This window comes from Centropristis striata, chromosome 11 (genome assembly GCF_030273125.1).
Source record: "Centropristis striata isolate RG_2023a ecotype Rhode Island chromosome 11, C.striata_1.0, whole genome shotgun sequence".
NCBI lineage: Eukaryota > Metazoa > Chordata > Actinopteri > Perciformes > Serranidae > Centropristis > Centropristis striata.
Genome location: NC_081527.1, coordinates 21065976 through 21088883, shown reverse-complemented (window position 1 = coordinate 21088883; position 22908 = coordinate 21065976). Strand labels below are relative to the sequence as shown.

At 38.2% G+C, this 22908-nt stretch overlaps 1 protein-coding gene across 1 annotated transcript; it reads left to right on the top strand.

Annotated features, from left to right (window-relative positions):
- abhd3 (abhydrolase domain containing 3, phospholipase) lies at positions 1-19310 on the top strand. Its single transcript, XM_059343748.1, has 9 exons — positions 1-289; positions 2335-2498; positions 6888-7070; positions 9307-9352; positions 12732-12844; positions 13926-14099; positions 14441-14489; positions 14585-14750; positions 16256-19310. The coding sequence occupies exons 1-9, from the start codon at positions 128-130 to the stop codon at positions 16438-16440; spliced, it is 1242 nt and encodes a 413-aa protein (XP_059199731.1). The 5' UTR covers positions 1-127; the 3' UTR covers positions 16441-19310.
- Positions 19311-22908: the final 3598 nt, after the last annotated feature.

The window sequence follows — 22908 nt, the reverse complement described above, 5'->3', positions numbered from 1 at the left end:
CAAATATCCTCACATCAGGTCCCCTTGACTGTCTCCTTCACAGTGGGCTCGCAGGCAGACACAGCTGACTTTTAAACCGAGCTGGCCGCTGTCCTTGCAGTACGGGGGTAAAAACAGGGACCTTGCAATGATCTCGCTGGACTTCAATTTCAACATTTTGACAAGGGACCTGTCACATTATCTAGAAAATCAGGTGAAAGTTGGGCTGTTCGGCTCGGGAGTGGGGCTGTCTCTGGTTTTGGGCTTTAGCGCAGCGTACACCTGCTATTATCTACTGTCAGTAGCGAAGGTAAGTAACAAACGTTGTGGTTTATAACCGTAAAGGGAGCTTTTATAGAGCTATTTTTACCCAAACAGCGTTCGATTCAAACGGCCGAGTGTGTGCTTTTTCTGATGGAGCCCGACGGGTGATGATACCTGACCGGTGCGTTTGATGATGGAGCCTCGATTAGGTTACATCTGTCCGCCGCTGAGCGAACGTTAACGCCTGCACATGTGGGACTCATCTCAGGCAGATCAAACAGACAGGTTTTAAACAGCATTTTTACCCGAAATAAATATTATCCATGTGCGGCACTTATGTAACTACATTAAGGCAGTCCGTAGCAAGACGGTTACAGTTAGCGTCAGTTAGATTAAGCTAGGCTAACGGTTATTAACGGTTACTGTACATTAGCCTAACATGCCGGTTGAAGGTTTCCTGTAACTGATGCTAAGTTGCTAAGTCATTCATTTGATAGAGCGTAGAAAACACAGGGTTGACTTTATATCGTCACCCTGTTAAAATAATCACCTAACTCATTGTTTCAAGTTTTTCAGGAAACACAAAAAAAAATCACTAAAAGTGTAACATATGACATTTATTGATCATTTCACTCAAAAAGGATGTAACAAAGGATGGCTATTGGTATGACACTGTGTGTGAATTATGTAACTTATGAGAAATAAATTACTTTAGCATTAATGTTACTTCAAAGTGTCATTAATGTTCATGACACATCCCATGTCATGTTTATGACACGCTCATGTCACTCTTATGTAGACACCTTCAAAATAAAGTGTTACCGTAGTCACAAAGGCATGTTCAAAAAATTGCCTAAGTCACATTTTATTTTGACTTAGGCATAATAAATCCACTTAAGTCACACACTTGACATAGGCCATTATCTTAAAGGAGTAAAATCACATGATCTGATCAACTGAGGATGTAGGGGATTTTACCATAGGTGGCCGGCATCATGAGGAGATGATTTAGGCAAAAAAAAAAAAAAAATTGACAAAAAATGACTTAGGCGATTATTTTAACAGTGTGACGACATACAATAACATATCACAATTTAAGTATGTTTACCATGCATTATGTTGACAATAAAATAATGATAATAATAAAATAGTAAATGCCAATCTGTTAAATGAACTGTTAATTCTGCCTTGACTGTCATCCAAACATTTAAAACCAAAGGGAAGCTAATAAATTATTCAACAAATCTAAATGGTTGAATCTACAAACCACATTGTTATGCAGGGATAATGCACATTTATTTTCAGTAGTGTAATAGAGCCCAGGTTCATACAGATGTGCTTCAATAACAAGCTTTATTACTTCTGAAATTATGATCTTGTATTGTTACAACTGAAATCCGCTGTATTTTTAAGTGTTATTTGGTATGTTTTAATGTTTTGCAGCAGAGCAGCAACCAGAAGATTTGATGTTAAAAGTTTAGAGACAACCAGCATCAGGTTAAGGAATTTAAGACAATAATTGATTTTATTTTATTTTATTTTATGTGATGTAACAAATCCTGGCTCAGAAGAGCAACAACAAAAATGTTTTATTACAGTGATGGAGTTGCACAAGTTAAATAACGCCACATTAATTAATCCCTAAGGGAGTTTATTAAACTTGAAAAAAACATTTTTGGTGGGCAACTTTTGCCCCCACTGTCTACAGATTTGCGACGTTTACATGTGAAATGAGCCCAGAACAAAATGCATTCAGTATTTAGCACCTTGTGTCAACATGAGCAATAAAAATGATTGCTATTATTAACTCATATGTAACAGCACTGCTTTTGTGAGTGTGTGTGTGTTAGAGATGAAAAAGGAAGAGTGCTAAATGTAGGATTAGGATATTGGCCTAAAATGGTAAATATAGATATGTATTTTTCCAAAACATTTTGGGCAATTTTTCCCCCTCTATCATGGCTTGTAGGAGATTTCTTGGGGCATTTTTGCCCATTGCCCCCCACCACTTTTAGTTTCTGACACAGGAAAAAAAAAAAGAAAAAAGTCAGTTTTATTGACTCTAACCTGTGCAACACCTGTCTTTTGCAGAAGCCACAGCTCATCTCAGGGGGGAAGAAGTTCTACCACTTTCTGAGGGAGCAATGTCCGGTAGTATCAGAGACCTACTACCCCACCTTTTGGTGCTGGGAGAGCCGCATCCAGACTCTGCTGAGACCCTTTGTCACAGCCAAACCGGGGGTCGTCTACAGAAAGTAAGTCCTCACTACGACTGATATACATGGATGGATGGATGGATGGATGGATGGATGGATGGATGGATGGATGGATGGATGGATGGATGGATGGATGGATGGATGGATGGATGGATGGATGGATGGATGGATGGATGGATGGATGGATGGATGGATGGATGGATAGATAGATAGATAGATAGATAGATAGATAGATAGATAGATAGATAGATAGATAGATAGATAGATAGATAGATAGATAGATAGATAGATAGATAGATAGATAGATAGATAGATAGATAGATAGATAGATAGATAGATGGATAGATAGATAGATAGACTTTATTTATCCCAAGCTGGGAAATTACAGTGTAGCAGCAGCATTACACACAGAGACAATAACAACACAATTAAATAAAAAGAACAACCTAGGCATACTTCAAGCAATAAAATATAAAAATACAATAAAATGTAATGTAAAAATAAACTAATACTAATGATCAGTGGTGGAAAGTAACATTTACTCAAGTACTGTACTGACACGGGGGGGGGGGGGGGACCCAGGAATAGGACTCGGATGCAGAGTAGTTAAGAAAACAAGGTTTTTTATTCGTGTCCAAGAAATACAGAGCTTCAGGTAACAAAAGGCGCCTCAAAAAACGAGGGATTTACTAGGAGAAAACCAAAACTAAACTGAGGAGATCTCTAAGCCAAAAAGGGGCAAAAGGCCAACAAAAAATCACTCGTTACGAGGACTAAGGAAAAACAACAAAATAACTTGACTATGGCAATACTGTGGTTCAGAGCTAGTGGTTCGGACGAAAGACATGACACACTGGCACAGGACAAAGGGGAGACACAGATTATAAGCACATGAGGGTAATGGGGAACAGGTGGACACAATCAGGGAATCAGGGAAGACAATCAGACTGGAGACACATGAGGAAGGGCAAGTAACCTGAAACGAGAGGAGAGTTACTTTTCAAAATAAAACAGGAATTGACAAGACAGAGACAGGACAAAAACGCAACTTGACAAAACACTCACCGTGGTATGACATGTACTTAACTACAATTTTGAGGTACTTGTACTTTACTTTTGTATTTCCATATCATGTAACTTTTTACTTCTACTCCACTACATTTTTAGGCAAACACTGCACTTTTTACTCCACTACATTTAGCTGCCAGCTTTAGTTACGTTACAGGTCGAGATTTAACATAAAATATATGATCAATTTAAAGTGATGATACTTTAAAAAAAATTAAATCATATAATGGTATATTAAGTTATCAAATGAGCCTTGACTTTACAAAATTAAAACACTGCTTACATAAAAGCATCAATACTAATAATGTTATAATATATTTAGAATATATGAAACAGTCTGAGTGGGACCATTCTGCATAACAAGTACTTTTACTTTTGATACTTTATGTACAATTTCATGCTGATACTTTTGTACTTTTACTTCAGTAAGTTTTGAATGCAGGACTTTTACTTGTAGTGGAGTAATTTCACAGGGTGGTATTAGTACTTTTACTTAAGTAAAGGCTCTGAATACTTCTTGCACCACTGCCAATGATTCAACGAACAAATTGTTTTTGGTTCCCCAGATCTATTTCTACTCACAGACAGAAACGCTTCATAGTACTAATATGTGCATGTGAACTCATAAAACAGCTTTCGTCAAAGGGGCCATATCCATTAAGAGATAAGAATGAAGCATGCAAGTGAGAGAGTCCACGTTGACATTTTACAGTACATGTGCATGTATAACGGCAGCTTTCTTGTTCTGCCATTCTAGAGTAATTAGAAGCCACTGCAGAATTTTCCATGCCTGCAGGAAAAAGCTTCATTAGGCAACTTCAAAAACTAGCTTGGTCACTGAGAAACTGCCATTGTGTATTTCTTTATTTCCATCTTACAAGTTTCACAACTGGAAACAAATCCCACTCTTGTTCTTAGTCGAGACTCAGAGGCTCAGAGGAGAAAGAGATCTTTTGTGCCATAATGCAGCTCAGGCCGCCCTGCTTGCTCCTTGATAATGTACATTCTGTTGAAGATTAATTGCCACTGCATTCCTTGCCACCTGCGCACATAAAGGAGATTAGAATGAATTAAGACGGACTTATTTTTCAATATTACTATGTATTACTTAATTACTTATGTTACATTTTTTTTATTATAATTTGTTTCATGTATTCAGACATGTAGTCCGGCGGCTTAGGACCAGATTTGGGAAGAAAGGGGACATGTCGGACAAAAGCACCAAATTTTTTCCACATGCTCTCTATAGGTTTCAATTTTTGGTAGGAGCCAATTCATCAAGATTGCAGATCGGAGATGGCAGCCATATAAAATCTATGAGAACCAGTATATCTTCTAAGCCACTTAGAAGGTCAATCTTAGTGTCAAAATATACATTTTCTGGGTCAAATACTGAGAATATCACTAGATGATCAAATAGATATGTTCAGTTTGGCCATGTATTTACATAATTATTAGATTCCAAACATTTTCAGCTCAGGATTCTCTGCTGCAGCACTTGAAGCGAGTTGCCTACCAGTCTGGGTGAAAATTAACACATCTATTTGATCAAATAATCATCTAGTGATATTCTCAAAAGCTTTAAAGGATTCATTGACCCAGAAAATGTAGATTTTGACACCAAGATTGACCTTCTGAGTGGCTTGGAAGATGTATTGGTTCTCATAGACTTTATATGGGTGCCATCTCGGATCGGCCATCTTGATGAAGTGGCTCCTACCAAAAATTTAAACCTATGGTGATAGAGAGCACGTGGAAAAAATTTGGTGCTTTTGTCCAGCGTGTCCCCTTTATTTAGCTAAGCCGCCTGACTAATGCGCTAATTTCCATGGCCATAATATCTGGCTAGGTGTATGTGTGTGAATACAGTATAAATTGTACATGCTAGTTGTGGTTGGAGAAACAAAACCAAAAAATCCCAAAAATTGTGCTTTGGCTTTGTTTACCCTTAACATAAAAACATCTCTTTTTTTTAACTTGAGAATGAGCCCCAATGAGCGAGACTTAAACACAATAAGAACATTATTGTGAAAACAAGAAAACATTTTATTTCTCTTTAAGATCCTTTCCATATTGTTCTCAAACACAAGCTCTTTAAGTGGAAGTAACGTTACATTAATTAAGCATAATTACATTGAGGGATTACACTTCAGCTTGTTTGGTGGCTGCTGTTTGCTGGCTGCAGCACTCTCGCTCAATACTGGACCAGATTCAAAATACTTGTCCACATTAATCACTTTGACATAAAGAATGGGAAAATAGGTTCCAGGTTGAAAAAAAATATTTGAAATGAAACCTAAACATAAAAATTAAAATTGATTAATGATTTATCACAAATATCTGGCATTTGATCATGTTTATTGATGTTCTGGTTTTATTATTAATCTTATCATATATCTGTCTCAGTAACACACTAGCCTCTGCGTTTAACAGTCTCTGTAGTCAAGGAGACAAATATTCCCACAATGCACATCCATCCCAGTCCAACTGTCTGTTATCAAATGCAGTAAGACTGATGGCCACATACACTAGAGTTATCATCACATTTCCTCCGGGGACAGAAGGGCGTCCTCCCCTATAATGAAGTTACCCAAGGTGGACCCAAGGACGTACACCATGAAAACTGTCCTATTTGTCTCTGGCTGTCAGGTTGAAATTCCACTCATGTCATTGTCAGAGCGGAGGATTAGCACCAGGTCTCCTCCCACTTTGTTCGCCGGACACTCCGGATTGGCCCTTGCTTACTTTAAAGTCTAGCTTCAGGTGCATATTTCATGGCGGTTCTGTAATTTCATGCTGATGTCTTTACCGCTACTTTACGGGCCAAGTTTGCTCCCTCTCTGCAGCGTGTGTGCGTGTGTGTGTGTGTGTGTGTGTGTGCAGTGCGGGTTTTACAATGCACTAGCACTGGGGCTGAATGACCTCATCTGCCAGGCTAGGGTTGTATAGCCCAGAAATTGATTGACTATAAGAACCCACTGGTGCAATGCCCTTCTCCTTATCTTAACTTAACTTGCTGTGTGTTGCAAAGCACACTGACAAGATAATCACAAGGGAAATGAGGCAGCTGTAAGTGAGTGTGCCACTGACATATTCAGTTCCCCTGTGGGAGTGCTTGTGATGGATACAATGAAGTCTTCACTTTAACTGCAACAGAACAGAAAGTATTAATTGTGCAGAGAATGGAAGCAGAGAATTTAAACAATTTTTAGTGACAATTTAAGTAAGCAGATCTTATCAATGCTGTCCTGTGTATGTGCTTAGATCTTTGAATGAGACAAATGAATTAAACATAGAGATACAGATAGGAGATAATATTCAGTGCGATTGCTGAGTTGCGTGTCCCACTCGTCTCTGCAGTGAGCTTATTAAGGCAGCAGATGGAGGACAGATCTCTTTGGATTGGTTTGACAACGACGACAGCCTCTCTCATCCCGACCCGGCCACCAGGCCCACGGTCCTCCTTCTCCCTGGTCTGACCGGCACCAGCCGAGAGTCCTACATCCTGCACATGGTCCAACAGAGTCGGGATCTGGGCTATAGGTGGGTGGTCTTGGCTGGATACCCTGGCTGAGATCCAGCACCGTGCACACATCGAAGGCACTAAATCACACACTCTCTGTGCCATATGCTTTAGATATTTTGCCCGATCACAATCAGAACACCTCAGCAGTCATAGCAATGTTGATGAAAAAGGTCAAATCTGACACCCACTTTTGTGATGATTGTGTAACCGTTATACAATTGCTGCATGAGTGCCAGGGGTTTGGGGTTATTTCAGGTGAAGTGCACAAATAAAGTTGGCAGCTAAGCTCTGTGTCAAGAGCTGCTTTCGTAAATAGCCAAACGTAGCAGAAGCTTGAAGAGTTGCAGAGGGAGGCATTTTTTCCCCCCTTTTCTGCCTCTCCAATAGGTCCCTTCCCTGTATTCTCTGCACTCATTCTTTCACCCAGATTTGGGAAGGCATGGCAAACTCAGCATCTTCCACCCCTCACCCCTGTCTGTGTAGCTTAATGAATTACAGCTTATCCCAGTACAAGCTTTGCAGCTTAGCCCAGGCCAGCTTCCGAGTCTATGCTGCAGTGTGTGTTTAAGCATCCCCCCCCCCCCACACACACACACACACACACCTCACACACATACACAGCTGCATCTTGCCCAACACCCCATCTAGCCTCACCCTGCTGCTGAGGAACACCAACCAAAACAGCAGGTCTGACTCCAGATAATAGATGAGAGGAAGGATGCTGATGTCTTTGCTCTACAGTACAAACAGAATTCTCTTCACACAGCTGTGCCTCCCTGCATATCTCATCATATTCCCAGTCTGTTTTTTGTTTTTTTTTCAAAAGTAAAGAACATTGTTTAAAGGAATTTGGGCCGCTGTGCTCTTTTGAACGTGGAAGTCGGTAACTTGTAGTGACAACAAAAAAACAAGCACAAGCTTACTAGAGCTTCTACATGTTTTTCTTCCTTGTACACATGCTTTTGATGAAAAAGCAAACCCTTGAATTTAGAACTACAATTTAACATCATAAGATATGAATGAACCTGCCAATTATGTCCTTCATCAACTGATTTTTCTCTTTGTCTATAAAATGGCAGAAAATTGTGTATGATGCCCATCACAATTTCCCAAAACCCCAAAGTGATGTATTCACATAGCTTCTTTTGTCAGACAATCTGTAATGAAAATAATATGAAAATGAAACAATGAAAACCCAAAGAGATACAGTTTACATTTCTATATAAAAAAGGAAAGCAGATAATATTCATTATTGATAAGCTGGTTCCAAATGATTAATTAAGTAATTGTTTCATCTCTATTTCAACTTGTTGCATCTACAATTACTAGGTTAAGTGATTAAATGAATCATTGAGGAGATTATGATATAATGATATTAATATGACAAAATTGCATAATTTTACTGTAATGCAGCCTTTAAAGCCAAGGAAAGATGACACTCATGCCATATTATGATAATATGATGTCCAAAATCTAAGATATCACAATATCGATACAATATGGATATATTGCCCTGCTATATATGTACATTAAATATGCACAGCCATATAGTGACCTATACATATCCGTTAACATACACTACCGGTCAAAAGTTTTAGAACACCCCAATTTTTCCATTTTTTTATTGAAATTCAAGCAGTTCAAGTCAAATGAACAGCTTGAAAGGGTACGAAGGTAAGTGGTGAACTGCCAGAGGTAAATAAAAAAGGTAAAGTTAACCAAAACTGAAAAATAATGTACATTTCAGAATTATACAAGTAGGCCTTTTTCAGGGAACAAGAAATGGGTTAACAACTTAACTCTATGGAGTCTTGGGCTATTTTGTCCATTTTTGAATTCTTTTCATGTCTTTGTAAGTCATTTTGTGTCTTTTTTTAGTCATTTTGTGTCTTTTTTTTGTCATTTTGTGTCTTTTGGTGTCTTTTTTTGTCATTTTGTGTGTTTTTTTAGTCCTTTAGTCCAACATAAAATGTGATTTTGAATCTTTTTTTTACTTTCAAAACACTATCATGCTCAATAAAGAATTTTAAATGTTGCAAATGTGCATTGATTTCAGAGTACACTGAGACATTAAACTGCATAATTTTCAATTAAATTCTGGAAAAGTTGGTGTGTTCTAAAACTTTTGACCAGTAGTGTATATAACATAAATAAACAATGTATTTGTATAGTGCACAGTGTAAGAAATGCACACGATGGCCAACATAACAAGAGGATGCACACATTAAACATTGTGTATTTTGTGTATTTCAGATGTGTGGTGTTCAACAACAGAGGGGTTTCGGGTGAAACACTGCTGGTAAGAATCTAACATGTCTCGTTCTTTGATATTCCCTTCCTTCATTTGTCTTGTCCTTATTCACAAAGACATACATGTATACTGGATAAAAGGTCTGCTGCTGACAGCTGGTTTTCCTATTTGTCAGGATGACAGCTTCCCAGTAGAGTTGTCCTTTTCATTGCTTCATCCAGCACAGAGCATGTCTATTCCACACGTGGTACAGATCCCACAGGGAGCCTAAGCTGATGCTGCACAGACAATGTTGTTGCACAGCAGGGATTAAGTTGCAGGCAGATACTGTATTTTAATGCCGATCCACAGAAATATGACCTCGTCGTCGAGCACGTGCTGTCCTGACACCTGGCTTAATCTGTCCTCATACACCCGGGTATATTTAGCCAACAAGATGGGCCCTGATCATGCAAACCCCACTGCGTTTTATGTCTGCCCCTCTGTGTGTGTGTTAGGGTTGTCACGATACTAAAATTTTCAACTCGATACCGATACTCAGGAAAATATTCGATACTCGATACCATTTTCGATACCACCAAGATAAAAACTAAGACCCCAAAATTTAACAGAAATATTTTTATTAACAAGAAAAATGCAACATGTAAAAATGAACAGAACCACAGGTTAAATATTTATATATTTATATATATATTATTTATATATATATTATATATTTATACAGTTGTGCAAAAAGAAACTGCAGCTATGATAACAAGCTTCAGATACTCGATACTTTTGAAAATGAGTATTGTATCCGGATACAACGTTTTAGTATCGATACTTTTTTGAGTATCGATACTTTTGACAACCCTAGTGTGTGTGTGTCTTTGGTACAGAGTCACAGACTTTATGGGCAACTGTATCACCCTGATCTAATCATACCATCACTACAATACATAGATCTCATTCAAAGCACAAATGGTGTTTCATTACAGGCAGGGATTGCCCACAATTAATGTAATGTTCCTCTTAGTTGCCGTAAATCAGAATCAGTAGCTGATCTGTGGACGCAGCTGCAAAAACAAACAAACAAACTAAAGGGTCAAAGTGACACTAAAACAAAGTGTCACGTGTCAGTTTGACATATTCTAAGTCATATCCAGAATTTTGTTGGCTCAGCTGTCCACCGATTTAAAAAAAAAAAAAGGAGTTTAAACCTTGGCGGTGTACCAAGTAGTGTTGGTAAGGCAGGAATTTTCTCCCTCATTTCACTTGGGAATTGTGCTGTATTCTGTACAAATGATGCAGCATTTGTATGCTCCTGTGACTGCTTTCTTTGTGCCCAGTTAGTGTGAATATCGCCCATTGTTTAAATAGGCCAGCACTTAGTTTAGAACCCGCTGTGTGAAAGATGCCCTCTGCCTCAAAGACTGTCCTGAGTGCTTTTGACCTATTTCTAGAACTTGTAAAAAGCCTGTTACATTACAATGTCCTGTACAGTGCAGCAGATTAAGCCTGCACAAATATTTCTCCTAACTATTTGTATTATATTTCTAATTTATGTTATAATTAAATTTGTAAGTTTAGCTGTTTCACTGCAGAGTAGAAACGTGCAGGCTTATGAGAACAACCATAAGAGAGCAGAAAAGCAAGAATTTACTTGGCCTGTGTCTCTGCTTGCATCTTAATGAAGGGCCTTGAAGAGCTGAAGAGTCAACAGCATCCTGAGAATTTGGACTTGTTAAATGGGCTCCTTCAAGTTCAAGCTGATTTGTTTTACAATGTTAAGTAACCTGCTCTGCCTAACAAACCAGTTGAAAAGGATTATACTCTCTTTTTCTCCAAGGAATTCTGTATCATAGCCTATATAAATGATCGATGTTAACTTTTCAAAGTAGGTTGTAAAATCAAAGCTTTGCAACATTAGATAAAGATTTCACTCTTTTCCACCTGCAAAAATAACAAATACATTTGTGTATTTGAGTGTGGACTCACTTCTGAAGTCCATGTGGAGAGATAACAGTGCAAAACACAACGATGCAGAGAAAAACCCAGCATTGTCATGATAACAGCAATTACCAATTGCATAATTACTGTTACTGCATATTAAAGGAGGTAGAGTGAAAAGTGTTGGCTGCTGTTATCCAAAGGTGATAATTCAGTTTCTTTGCTAAACTGCTGATGTATGAGAGGATGGTTTCCAGTAATCAACCACAGCTTTATGGGCCCAGCAAACTTCTGCTGTACATTCCTGATGGGACTTAAACCCACAGTCCATAATGAAGGCCTTATCCATTAGGCTCCCTGTGCTGCACAAGTCAGTGTTTGGCACTAGTAAATTAACACTATAATGCTTTTTAAGTTCCTTTTCTATGAAAAGGGATGGCAGGCCTTTGTGTGAAGTAAAATCATGTAATTATGAAGGAGGTCAGTCCCAGCCTGATGTTGTCACCTACACTACACACTTACTGGCTGTTTAAAACATCAGGTGAAATTTCTTTTAAACATTTGCCATATATACATATACATACATAACATATATATTTTTGATATGCAGTACCAGTCAAAAGTTTGGCCACACCTTCTCATTCAATGGTGTTTGTATATTTTTCATTGTAGAATAATATTAAAGACATCAAAACTACGAAGGAACATGTGTTGTTTTACATAAATGTTTTATGTTTTAGATTATTCAAAGTAGCCACCTTTTGCTTTAATGGTCTCAAACACATTAAGAAGGCAAGCAATTCCACAAATTAATTCTTGACAAAGTGCACCTGTTAATCCATAAATCTTTCCAGGTGAGCACCTCATGAATCTGACTGAGAGAATGCCAGATGTGTGCAAAGCTGCCATCAAAGCAAAAGAAAAATATAAAACATATTCTGGTTTCTTTCACACTTTTTTGTTTACTACATAATTCCATGTTCTTTGATAGTTTTGATGTCGTCAGTATTAATCTACAATGTTGAAAATAATAAAAATAAAGAAATGAATGAGAAGGTGTGTCCAAACTTTTGACTTGTACTGTATATTTGGTGTCTGTGCAAACATCTTAATTTTAATCATATTGACTAATCGACAGAGCGTTTTGCATTACTGTCCAGCACCAGCAGATAACAATAACTGATCTTCCTTAGAGGTGTAAAATACCATGATCTGAGACTGGCACATGTGCAGCCTATCAGTGTTTGACTCTATATGTCCACTTTCTTTGCTGCTATCTCTCCTGGGGGGAAAAAAGGTCCTGATGTCACCCAGAGAGATTATATCTGCTACACATTAATCCGTCTAATCTTTGTGTCCATGTATGCATGTATGTCTGCTATATGTGTCATGTGTGAGTTTCACGTGTCTACTGTATATTATGAGTATTGGCCAAAGTTTGTTTTTTACTGTGTTCAGTGACTTTAGATTAACTTTATTGTCTTCCTGACCCACCCAGACCCCAAGGACCTACTGCGCAGCCAACACAGAGGATCTGGAGTATGTTATTGAGCACATCCAGAGGCGTAATGAAGCTGCTCCGATCATGGCTGCTGGAGTATCAATGGGCGGGTAATGAAGCCATTCACTTCCAGCTGACTGGACATTTCACTACTGTGGACAGCTAACAAATCTCAGATTGTGACTTAAAGTTGTACTAATACAATTTCACACATTTGTTGGTGACTCAGTGGAAACTTGTAACTAAGAAACATGAACTGCATTACCCAGAAATCACCTGGCATAACAAAATCGGTAAACACAGATCTCACCCACATGTACTAATTCAGTTAGTCTGATTGGTTGGTGCCAAATGTTACCAGAAGGACAAAAGAGACAAAAGATGCTAGTTAGTTTTACTTCCTCTGTGTGAAAAAAACATGATTATAACAGCATATGAGCACTGGTAAAACACTGGTTAGAGCCAAGCCAGCTGTTTCCCCACTGCTCTCAGTCTTTATGCTAAGCTAAGCTAACTGTCTGCCTCATATTAAACCTACAGAGGAGAGTGGTGTTATTCTTCTCATCTAACTTTCCACAAGAAAGCGATTGAGTATATTTTCCAAAATGTCGATCTTTTCCTTCCTTTAACCTTTTGCATGCACTTTTTACTTTCACACATTCTGCCTTCACGCGCACCAAATAGTTCTTTAAAAATGTATAATATGGAGAATAATTCATTAATGACAAGGAATGTGAAATTGCACTATTTTAGTTGATACTACCATGCCTCTAATTCCGTAATGCAAGACACTTCATTTCATTCCATAAATGAAACATGAACTGCATTACCCAGAAATCACCTGGCATAACAAAATCGGTAAACACAGATCTCACCCACATGTACTAATTCAGTTAGTCTGTGATTGGTTGGTGTCAAATGTTACCAGAAGGACAAAAGAGGCAAAAGATGCTAGTAAGTCTTACTTCCTCTCTGTGAAAAAAACATGATTATAACAGCATATTTTATTATTATAGAAGGATATCAGTAATCCCAACAATCGGTCTATAGTTAGTGCTTTATTATGGTCCTCATCGTTCTATGCAGCATGCACAGCATTAATCCCAGGAGGTGAAGGATTGGTCAGAATTGGAACATGTTCTAATCTCTGTTCCCCCCCCCCCATCTGTCTCGCCCTCTCTTCAAATTCAGGATGATGCTGGCCAACTACTTGGGGCGCAAAGGCCGGGAAACCTGTCTGAGAGGGGTCGTAGTCTTCTCAGCAGGCTGGGATGTATTTGAGTGCACTGCTTCACTGGAAAAACCCCTGGACCGCTTCCTCTTCAACTCTTACCTCACCAGCTGCCTACAAGCCTCCGTGCACAGGTCAGACGGGCCGGAGCAGGATTAACCCAGGCCACTAACTCACTGCAAGGGCAAGGGGGTAAAGGTTTCAGGAGCTTAAAAAACTGGGTTCCATGTGTTTATTTTATGTGGTAATAACAGTTCTAGGCAAAAATACAGCTAATATATTTTTTATTTGTGAGCTGACTAACAATGTCTTCTAAAAAATGCACAGTAATGCTTTTGTAGTTCTACTTTCAAAGTTGATTGTTGTTTCATTATGATGTTTCAACCTTTTCAGCATTTTTGAGGGACATTTCCAGCTGCAAATCATTTCTCCGAACAGTACCCGCTGACAGTTTTATTTTTAATCTCCCCCGCAGACACAGACCAGTGCTTGAAAAGTGTTACGACATCGATCATGTCATGAAGGTCGGGATTATTTTGAATAACACTTCCCCATAAATGCTAATCTAATTAAACAAAGTAGCCTAAAATCTGATAAATGTACTCGCTACCCCCTGCAGGCAAAGACGATTCGAGAGTTTGACGAGAGGTTCACCTCCATAATGTTCGGCTATCCTACCAATGATGACTACTACCATGATGCCAGTCCTGTCCACAGGCTGAAATCTGTGCAGGTGCCAATGCTGTGTCTGAATGCTGCTGATGATGTCTTTTCCCCATCTCATGGTGAGTTCCAAGGTTATAATAGTTTTGGATTTTTCATTAGTTTTAGTTTTAATTTCGTTTTAATTTTTGTTTTCAAATTCAGTTATTTTTAATTCATTTTTAGAGTGAGTTTGCTAGTTTTAATTAGTTTTTATTTTTTGGAAAATGCTTAGTTTTAGTTTAGTTTTTATTAGTTTTAGTGTTAGTTTTAGTTTTTTTGTAATGGGGTATTTGTTAGGTGCTGGATTAAAAAAAAGTCACAATAAATGTTCCTTTATTTCCTTTGTCTTATCCATCTCAGCCCCAATAAGTTTATTAAGTCATAAAACCAGATAGATGAAATAGATTTCATATCAACCAAAAAGGTTTACGTATAAAAAAATTGACAAAGACGAAAACTAAGGACATTTTCACTATAATTTTAGTTAGTTTTAGTTAGTTTTGTAGCCTCACAATACAGTTTCAGTTAGTTATCTTTTTTTTTTTAAACTCTCGTTTTTATTTTTATTTCAGTTAACGAAAATGATTTTTCAATTCTAATTTTCATTATTTCGTTAGTTTTCATTAACTTTAATAACCTTGGTGAGTTCATGCAGGTTTTCTGTACAATCTGACTTCAGACTAATTTTATAAAGGGGTCTTATTATGCTCCTTTTCAAATTATATTTGTATTTTAGTTTTCTACGAGAACATGTTTACATGCTTTAATGTTCAAGTAATACTTATTTTTTTCTGCACCTTTATTCACGCTCTGTCTGAGATGCTCTGTTGTCCAGTCTGTTTGGATTGGTCAGAGTTTATTAGACTTCCAGACCTGTGCCGTCTCATCTATGTACTCATTGCAGTCAGGACATGACTGTAGCGGCACTGTAGCAGCACTTCAAATTTCCACAATCAAACATACTCCAGCAGGAATGTGATCCAAAAATTGGAGATAAATTAGCAACACCAGCAACCAAGATTTCAGGTTTCGCTGACGTTAGCATGTAGCTACATGTAGCCCTGTATATAATGACTGTTAAAGCACTGTAGCAGCACTTTATACTGTAAAATATAACCAATAAAAGCTTTAAACAAAAAGCTACACACTAAAAGATGTTCCAGCAGGAATGTGATCAGAAAATTGAGGAAGAATTAACAACATCGGCAACCAAGATTACAGGTTTCGCTGACATTAGCATATAGTTAAATGCAGCCTTAGAAAGAGTAGAAAAAGGAGCATTCAAAACAGTTGGAAACCTGATATTTTTGCCCACATAGATTACATTTACATATGTTTAATGCATAGTTTGACACTTTGACCACATTTAATATGAACATTTGACATTTTAACATTACTTATATGACATAAAAAATAAGGGAAAAAACATAATAACATCCCCTTTAATAATTGTTATGGGACGAATACACTTGGAAAATTGATTTGACACGGTAGGTTAACTGGCACTGCTAATATGCTTGTATGAAAAATGTGAATCTAGTCCTTGCAGAATAAACACGTCCTGAAGCCTTTGTTTCCTTTACAGCCATTCCAGTGGAGGCAGTGAAGCAGAACCCCAACCTGGCCCTGATCATCACCTCTCATGGCGGCCATATTGGTTTCCTGGAGGGCCTGTGGCCTCGACAGAGTACGTACATGGACCGAGTGTTCAAGCAGTTTGCTAAGGCGGTCATCGAAGAAGGCAGCGGACTCCAAGACCTCTCCCGATAAGAGAACTCAACAAAGTGTTCCTCTAGTTTTACTTCCATGATCGTATGCCTTTCTTCTTTCTTTCCTTCTTTTCTCTGCTCTTTTCTTTCATTTTTGCCATCCATCTTTCCTCGCTGCATTCCATCCATTATTCCTTCCATTTTTATTCCTTTCCTTCTTGTTTTTTTCTACGTTCGTTCCTTCATCTCTTTCTTTTGCATTCAATACTTCAATCCTTTATTCCTTCCCTCTCAACTGAATCCTGTTCTACCTATTTCCTTCCTTCCATTGACTTTCTTTTATCTTTGCCCTCCATCCTTCCATCCTATTCTTCCTTCTGCCACAAGCAAAAAAAACAAACAAGTTATTTCTCATTTAAAGGGCACATCTGATTGAGTGCAGCATTCAACATACATTTATTTATTTTATACAATTAACAAGTCATTGTATGTAGTCACGCTTTCAGTGGCATGCTTATTTAGAACAAAGCATAGCTGTTCATGTCACTGTTAAAGCTGAACCTGTGCCCATCTTGTTCAGTTTTATTAGCTAACTAACAAATTCTGCAATTACCTTGTGCAATCATTTTATTTTTAAGTTAACATAAGAAACATGAAAATCCAATCATCTGTCTTCATAAACCTTTAGTAGTTATATCAGTAGGATTTTAGCCCTCAGGGATTTTCTTTATTTACTCATACTTCCTGCGTAAATTTGTTTTGTCACTCATTAGTTTATATTTTCCTTGTTTAAAGGTAGATGTTATTTACCAGTTGACACACAGTTGTAACTTTTCTTTAATGTTAACAGTTTGATATTTTGGGGAAAATGCTTATTTGATTTATTGCGGCGAGTTAGACGAGGATCACTAACACCACTCAGTCACATGCTCTTGGATGGTCCCATTTCCTGAGCTGGGAAATCTTCTTCGGACTTCGGTGTGTTCATTATGCCACGTGGGAACAACTCATTACATCGTCACAAAGATGTAATGAGGCCGTGGCTGAGAGCGAATCAGGGCCCCCGTTCACTTTACTAGTACGTTTAGTACACAAACTGAAACACTGACTGACGAAGCCTACAGGGAATGGCAGTCCGTTAGAGAGGGCGAGAGGGAGCTCCAGGGCAGAAGGTGGCAGTAGTGCACCTATTACGCTAGTTGCCAAGCGCCGGTAAAACACAAAAGGGATAAAAGAAGAAAAAGAAGACTGGAGTGAGGGGCTGGAGCAATTCTGTGCTTACGCTACTTGTCACTTACGGTTAAGAGAGAGACACTAGCTGGGACGGGAAGTTGAGGAAAGAACGAAACTTTTCACAAAGTGATTCAGTACGGTTCATTCACCTCAGTGCTTCATTCTTTTGAACGAATCAGTCGCGAAAGAAATATCACTAGTGTCAGCGTGGGTTCTCTCAGGGTCCTGCAGCTTCCTCCCACAGTCCAAAGACATGCAGCTTAGGTTTAATTGGTGACTCTAAATTGCCCGTAGGAGTGAATGAGAGCTTGAACAGTTGTCTCTATGTGTCAACCCTGTGATAGTCTGGCAACCCTGTCCAGGGTGTATACCGCCAAATGTCAGCTGGGATCGGCTCCAGACCCCTGTGCCCCAAGTTCGGTTAAGCAGTTATGGACGGCAACATTTATATTTGTCTGCTGTACTTTGCAAGTCCCAACATTTTTGCAGACTTTCTGAGTTGTTGTTCCAACTTGAAGGGGCATTTTTTGCGAATTTTCCTAGTCATTAGGAACTCTTTCTCTCGAACCACGAGTGCTGGGTAAGCTGTAGCTAGCAGCTGATTAGCTTAGCTTACCATAAAGACGCGAAGCAGTGGAAAAATTGGCTCTAAAAACAGAACAAATTCCTTCTATGAGCACTGGTAAAACACTGGGCAGAGCCAACCTAGCTGTTTCCCCACTGCTCTCAGTCTTTATGCTAAGCTAAGCTAACTGTCTGCCTCATATTAAACCTACAGAGGAGAGTGGTGTTATTCTTCTCATCTAACTTTCCACAAGAAAGCGATTGAGTATATTTTCCAAAATGTCGATCTTTTCCTTCCTTTAACCTTTTGCATGCACTTTTTACTTTCACACATTCTACCTTCACGCGCACCAAATAGTTCTTTAAAAATGTATAATATGGAGAATAATTCATTAATGACAAGGAATGTGAAATTGCACTATTTTAGTTGATACTACCATGCCTCTAATTCCGTAATGCAAGACACTTCATTTCATTCCATAAATGAAAGTATATCCCAAAGGCCGAACAGAGCAGTATATGAATGCCATGAGGTTTTCTTTGTGAAGATGTCGGTGGTTAGTTGTGTAAGTACGTCTGCGGGTGCTAGATAGTGACGTGGATGAAGTGACGAACATAGGAAGACGGAGAGTGTACATATTGGCTGTTTCCTTACGAGATGCATAGCAGCTTTAATGGCACCTGGTCGTCAGTCGTTTACTGGTTTTCGTTTCGCCAACAATGATCTAGGCGCTGGCTACCGTGTATGAGTTGGCATCAATGAAACGACCAGACTCGACTGGCAGCCAGACTCACAGTAATTTGCTGCATGGGGGGGATTTCGACTTCCTGTTCCTGTGGAATTTCGGTGTCTGTTTGTTCTGCCAAGTAGCATGTGTCCCATCAGCGTCATCATGTCCTGAACCATAACATCACTTCTGTAGCACAAAGGACATGTTTGTGGGTTTTTTTTCATAGGATGCTGCATTTCATTTTGTACATGACATATAAAAAAGCAACATTATGTCTAACGTGCAGCAATAAGATTTTGAATTAAAAAAAGAAGTCTCTATAGTATAATTATATAGTATATGCACATTATCACCATGAGTGTAATATGCTGTATTTAATAACTTATTAAACAGAGTCTAGGTCCATTTGTCTGCTGTCTCAAATGATTCTGCTTGTAATGCATTTTCTCCACAGAGTATATTGGATTGCTTGACTGACCGTGTACTGCAAGTTAGAATAATTGACTGCAAGTCAGCAGTTCTCTTCTCTTTCTTCTTTCTTTCTTATTTATTTATTATTTGCATTTTAATAATTTATATGACACTACCAGAATCACAGAGCATATGTAAAAAATAAAATAAAAACATAATAATCAATGTAAAAGAAAGTCAAAGAGAAAAGAAGAGAACAAAAAAGAAATTAAGACAAAAATAAATAAAAATAGCTGAATACATAAATATCAGTTCTAGGGATAAAGTTGAATTATGACTGGTAAATATAGATCAGAGGATACATTATTGGAAAAAAGTAACCGCAACTGCAAGTATAGATACACACACATAGTGGGGCTGCATGATTTGAAAAAATATATAATTGTGATTAATTGTATTTACGATTCACAATTGTGGAGGTGGTGTGATTTAATTTTTTATTTCTTTGCAAGGATCTGTACCAAACAGAGATTTTTCTTAAATCTGTAGAATAATTAAATTATATATATATATATATTTATTTATTTTTTTTTTTAATGATAGAAAATATTTTTTTTGGGGCCAGAACATCTCTGCAGCACCACGACCATATCTAATTTAAATAATAATTTGCCAAATAAACAAATATTGTGCTTTTCAGCAATTTGGATACTCCACTAGTACATATTACAATATCAATAAAATTTCAATTAACACACACATTCCTGTGTATATCCATCTGTAAGGAGATATTACATTAGAACAGTGTATTTTATATTATTGTTTCTTTCCTCCTCTGTCTGCCTACAACAATGGGATTTTCCGCTTGGGCTAAATACTGATAAAATCAGTCAGTAGCTTATCAGTCACGTGAGGTGTAAGGCTCACGCAAGTCTTCCCCCCGTGGTCACACACTCGTCCCCTGAAGTCGCGGCATTTGACAGTCTACCACTTGAGCTGGCTTACTGCATGACCGGCATGTCACTGCAGGGTCACACTCCCTCTCTCTCTCTCTCTCTCTCTCTCTCTCTCTCCTCACATCACAGTGTAGGGTTTTGCTCCCTGGAATTGACTCACTCCACACTCACAGGCTTAGCTGCTGATAGGATGCAGTAGTGGATGTGATCCACCAAAGGCAAACTGTAATCCCCCGGCACTCCACTTACCTTCACCCCAACCCCCAATAAGCCCACAGACAGATGAGCTTTGGTTTTAGCTAGATGGTTTATGGAGGCCTGAGAGTAATTAGAGTAGACTGCCAAGAGGGATGAGTGATTCACTGTTGGTTACCATCTACGAAAATTGATATTATGCGGCAGGAATCCCTTTAATATAAATGTTGATATGTCTGCTCATGTGAGAACGCACACTGCATAATTATATAGTTATAGATCAACAATTAAAAGTCCCTGTTAAGATGGAATACAAGGATATTACAGTGATACTTTTAATCATTCCAGTGTATGAAAGTAGTTTAATAATAATTACTGTGTTGCCTGACGACTCAATAATTGAAAGAAATATTTCAGAATTATCAAGAGACAGCTTCTCCTTTTTCTTGAAAGCATTTGATTAAATATCAGATTATTTCAATAATGAAATAGATGTAGGAAACTGTTATTAAATGTAGGATTATAGCATAATTGAGAAAAGCCAAAGAAAGCAAATCTTAATGTATTGAATGGTTTTAATCATTAACCTTTTCCTGTATTTAAAGGAATACTTGATATTATTGTACATTATACATACAATGTAGTTGTGAAAACTGAGAAAATTAAGAATAAATAACACTAAAATAAATAGCTAATTACAGTATGTTCAGTATCAGTCAATCAATCACCGTTTAAATAAAGAGTAAAAAAAAAACTAGAAAATTTTCTCTGGGGAAATTCATTCAACATGTATATCTGGAGGAGTGTGCGCACTTACGCATGCATTTGTGTGTGTGTAACGAAAATCGCATAAAGTTACCTGTGTGTGTGTAATTAAAATCACATAAAGTTACCTGTGTGTCAGTGTATGCGTGTGTTTGAAGCATGTTTATCTAGAGGAGTGTGCGCGCTTACGCGCATGTGTGTGTGCAGTGCGTGTATCTGTAACTGTAATCACAGCAAAGATCAAAGGCAATCAGAGCAGAGCAATCAACAGAATTAACTGACACCAACTGTCGAATGTTCTGGAAGAGTGACAGCAGCCAGAGGTGTACAGACTGGAATTTCTGGCCTCGAACAGAAAGCATTTTTGGCAAAACCATAATACCTATCATTGATCTGACTTCACTTTGAGCGTCCTGAGTTCTTCCTGAACGTCTATATACTGTATGTTTTTTTTAAGAAAAATGAAAAAATAGCTTTGTTAGAGCGATCTAAAAAAACTGTTACATCTCTCGCTGTTGGTGCGTGTTGGTGGCGCATCTGTGTGTCCTACGCCCAAACTATAACTCTGACAGCTTTACCAGAGGATTGTGAGTGAGAAGACAAATTTCCTACGTTTCTATGTACAAATTATTTCTGTAGAGTGGAATTTTCGGCCTGGAGCGCAGTTTTCAGATTTATTTTTTGACAATTTTTCGCTCCCTCTACACTCTGGGCGATGATGTCACACACTGTGACACGAACATTCCATGCAATACACACCCATTATAATCTCAGAATTTCTCCAAAAATGATCATGGTCATTGAACGGGGATTGATAAAAAACTAGATGACCTATTGAAACGTGGATTAATACACTGATACACAAGACTTGTGTCTACTGTTTAAAGTTTAAATGGAGTCTCTAGATGAAATTATGCCGGAGAAGTAGACATTTAAAAATCTCCAATTATTGTTCTTTTTCGCTCATTTGTTTTGGCCGTCCCATTCATTTCAATGCAAAATTTTGGGCAGTTTTTCGCGACTTATGTCGCGAAAAATTTGTATTCCGTAGAGAAAAGTAATAGCACACCGATCCCGATCAAACTGCACGTTTTGATATATAATTTGTCCTGCAACTCTTCAAGTTGTAGGACAAGTAGCGGCACTGGTCCATACAGCTATTGCTGTATGGGACCAGTGCTCGGTGCGATTGCCCCATGGCCCTAATACTGATATGTCTGTCATAGGCCAAATAGTTCAAGATTGAAGAAGTGATTTAAATTGTAAAGCTTTTGCAATATGCATATTTTCAAAGGTGACTTATTAATTTGAGTGTGGGAATTCTCCAGTTTGTCATAAATTAATCACTGCAGAACATTTAAAATATTTGAGCTTTCCTCAATAGAGCAATTATGAGGTGCAAGACTCATCTTCCTTGCTCTCTCTTCCTTATCCTACCCTGACTGCAGCTGGCTGAAAATAGCCCTGTGTTATATCATGCAGGGGTTGTAGGTTGATGGAAAGTGTGCTCTAATATTACTTTGCAGGAGCTGAAATAGGACTGTCCCCGGACCAGCAATGCCCCTGTGCCCTCACAGTGAAGCCAGAGGAGATCCCATAGCATCCATTAGGAAGCCATTTGTGCTCTTGATAATGAAGAGGGTCACTGTGCAAAAAAAAAAAAGTCACAGCGTG

What these genes read in the sequence shown, in the direction of transcription:
- abhd3 (XM_059343748.1), top strand. Translation starts at nt 128, where the DNA reads ATGATCTCGCTGGACTTCAATTTCAACATTTTGACAAGGGACCTGTCA. An exon ending in ATCTACTGTCAGTAGCGAAG is followed by an intron (nt 290 to 2,334) that starts GTAAGTAACAAA and finishes TGTCTTTTGCAG; the next exon opens with AAGCCACAGCTCATCTCAGG. An exon ending in TTTCGGGTGAAACACTGCTG is followed by an intron (nt 9,353 to 12,731) that starts GTAAGAATCTAA and finishes TGACCCACCCAG; the next exon opens with ACCCCAAGGACCTACTGCGC.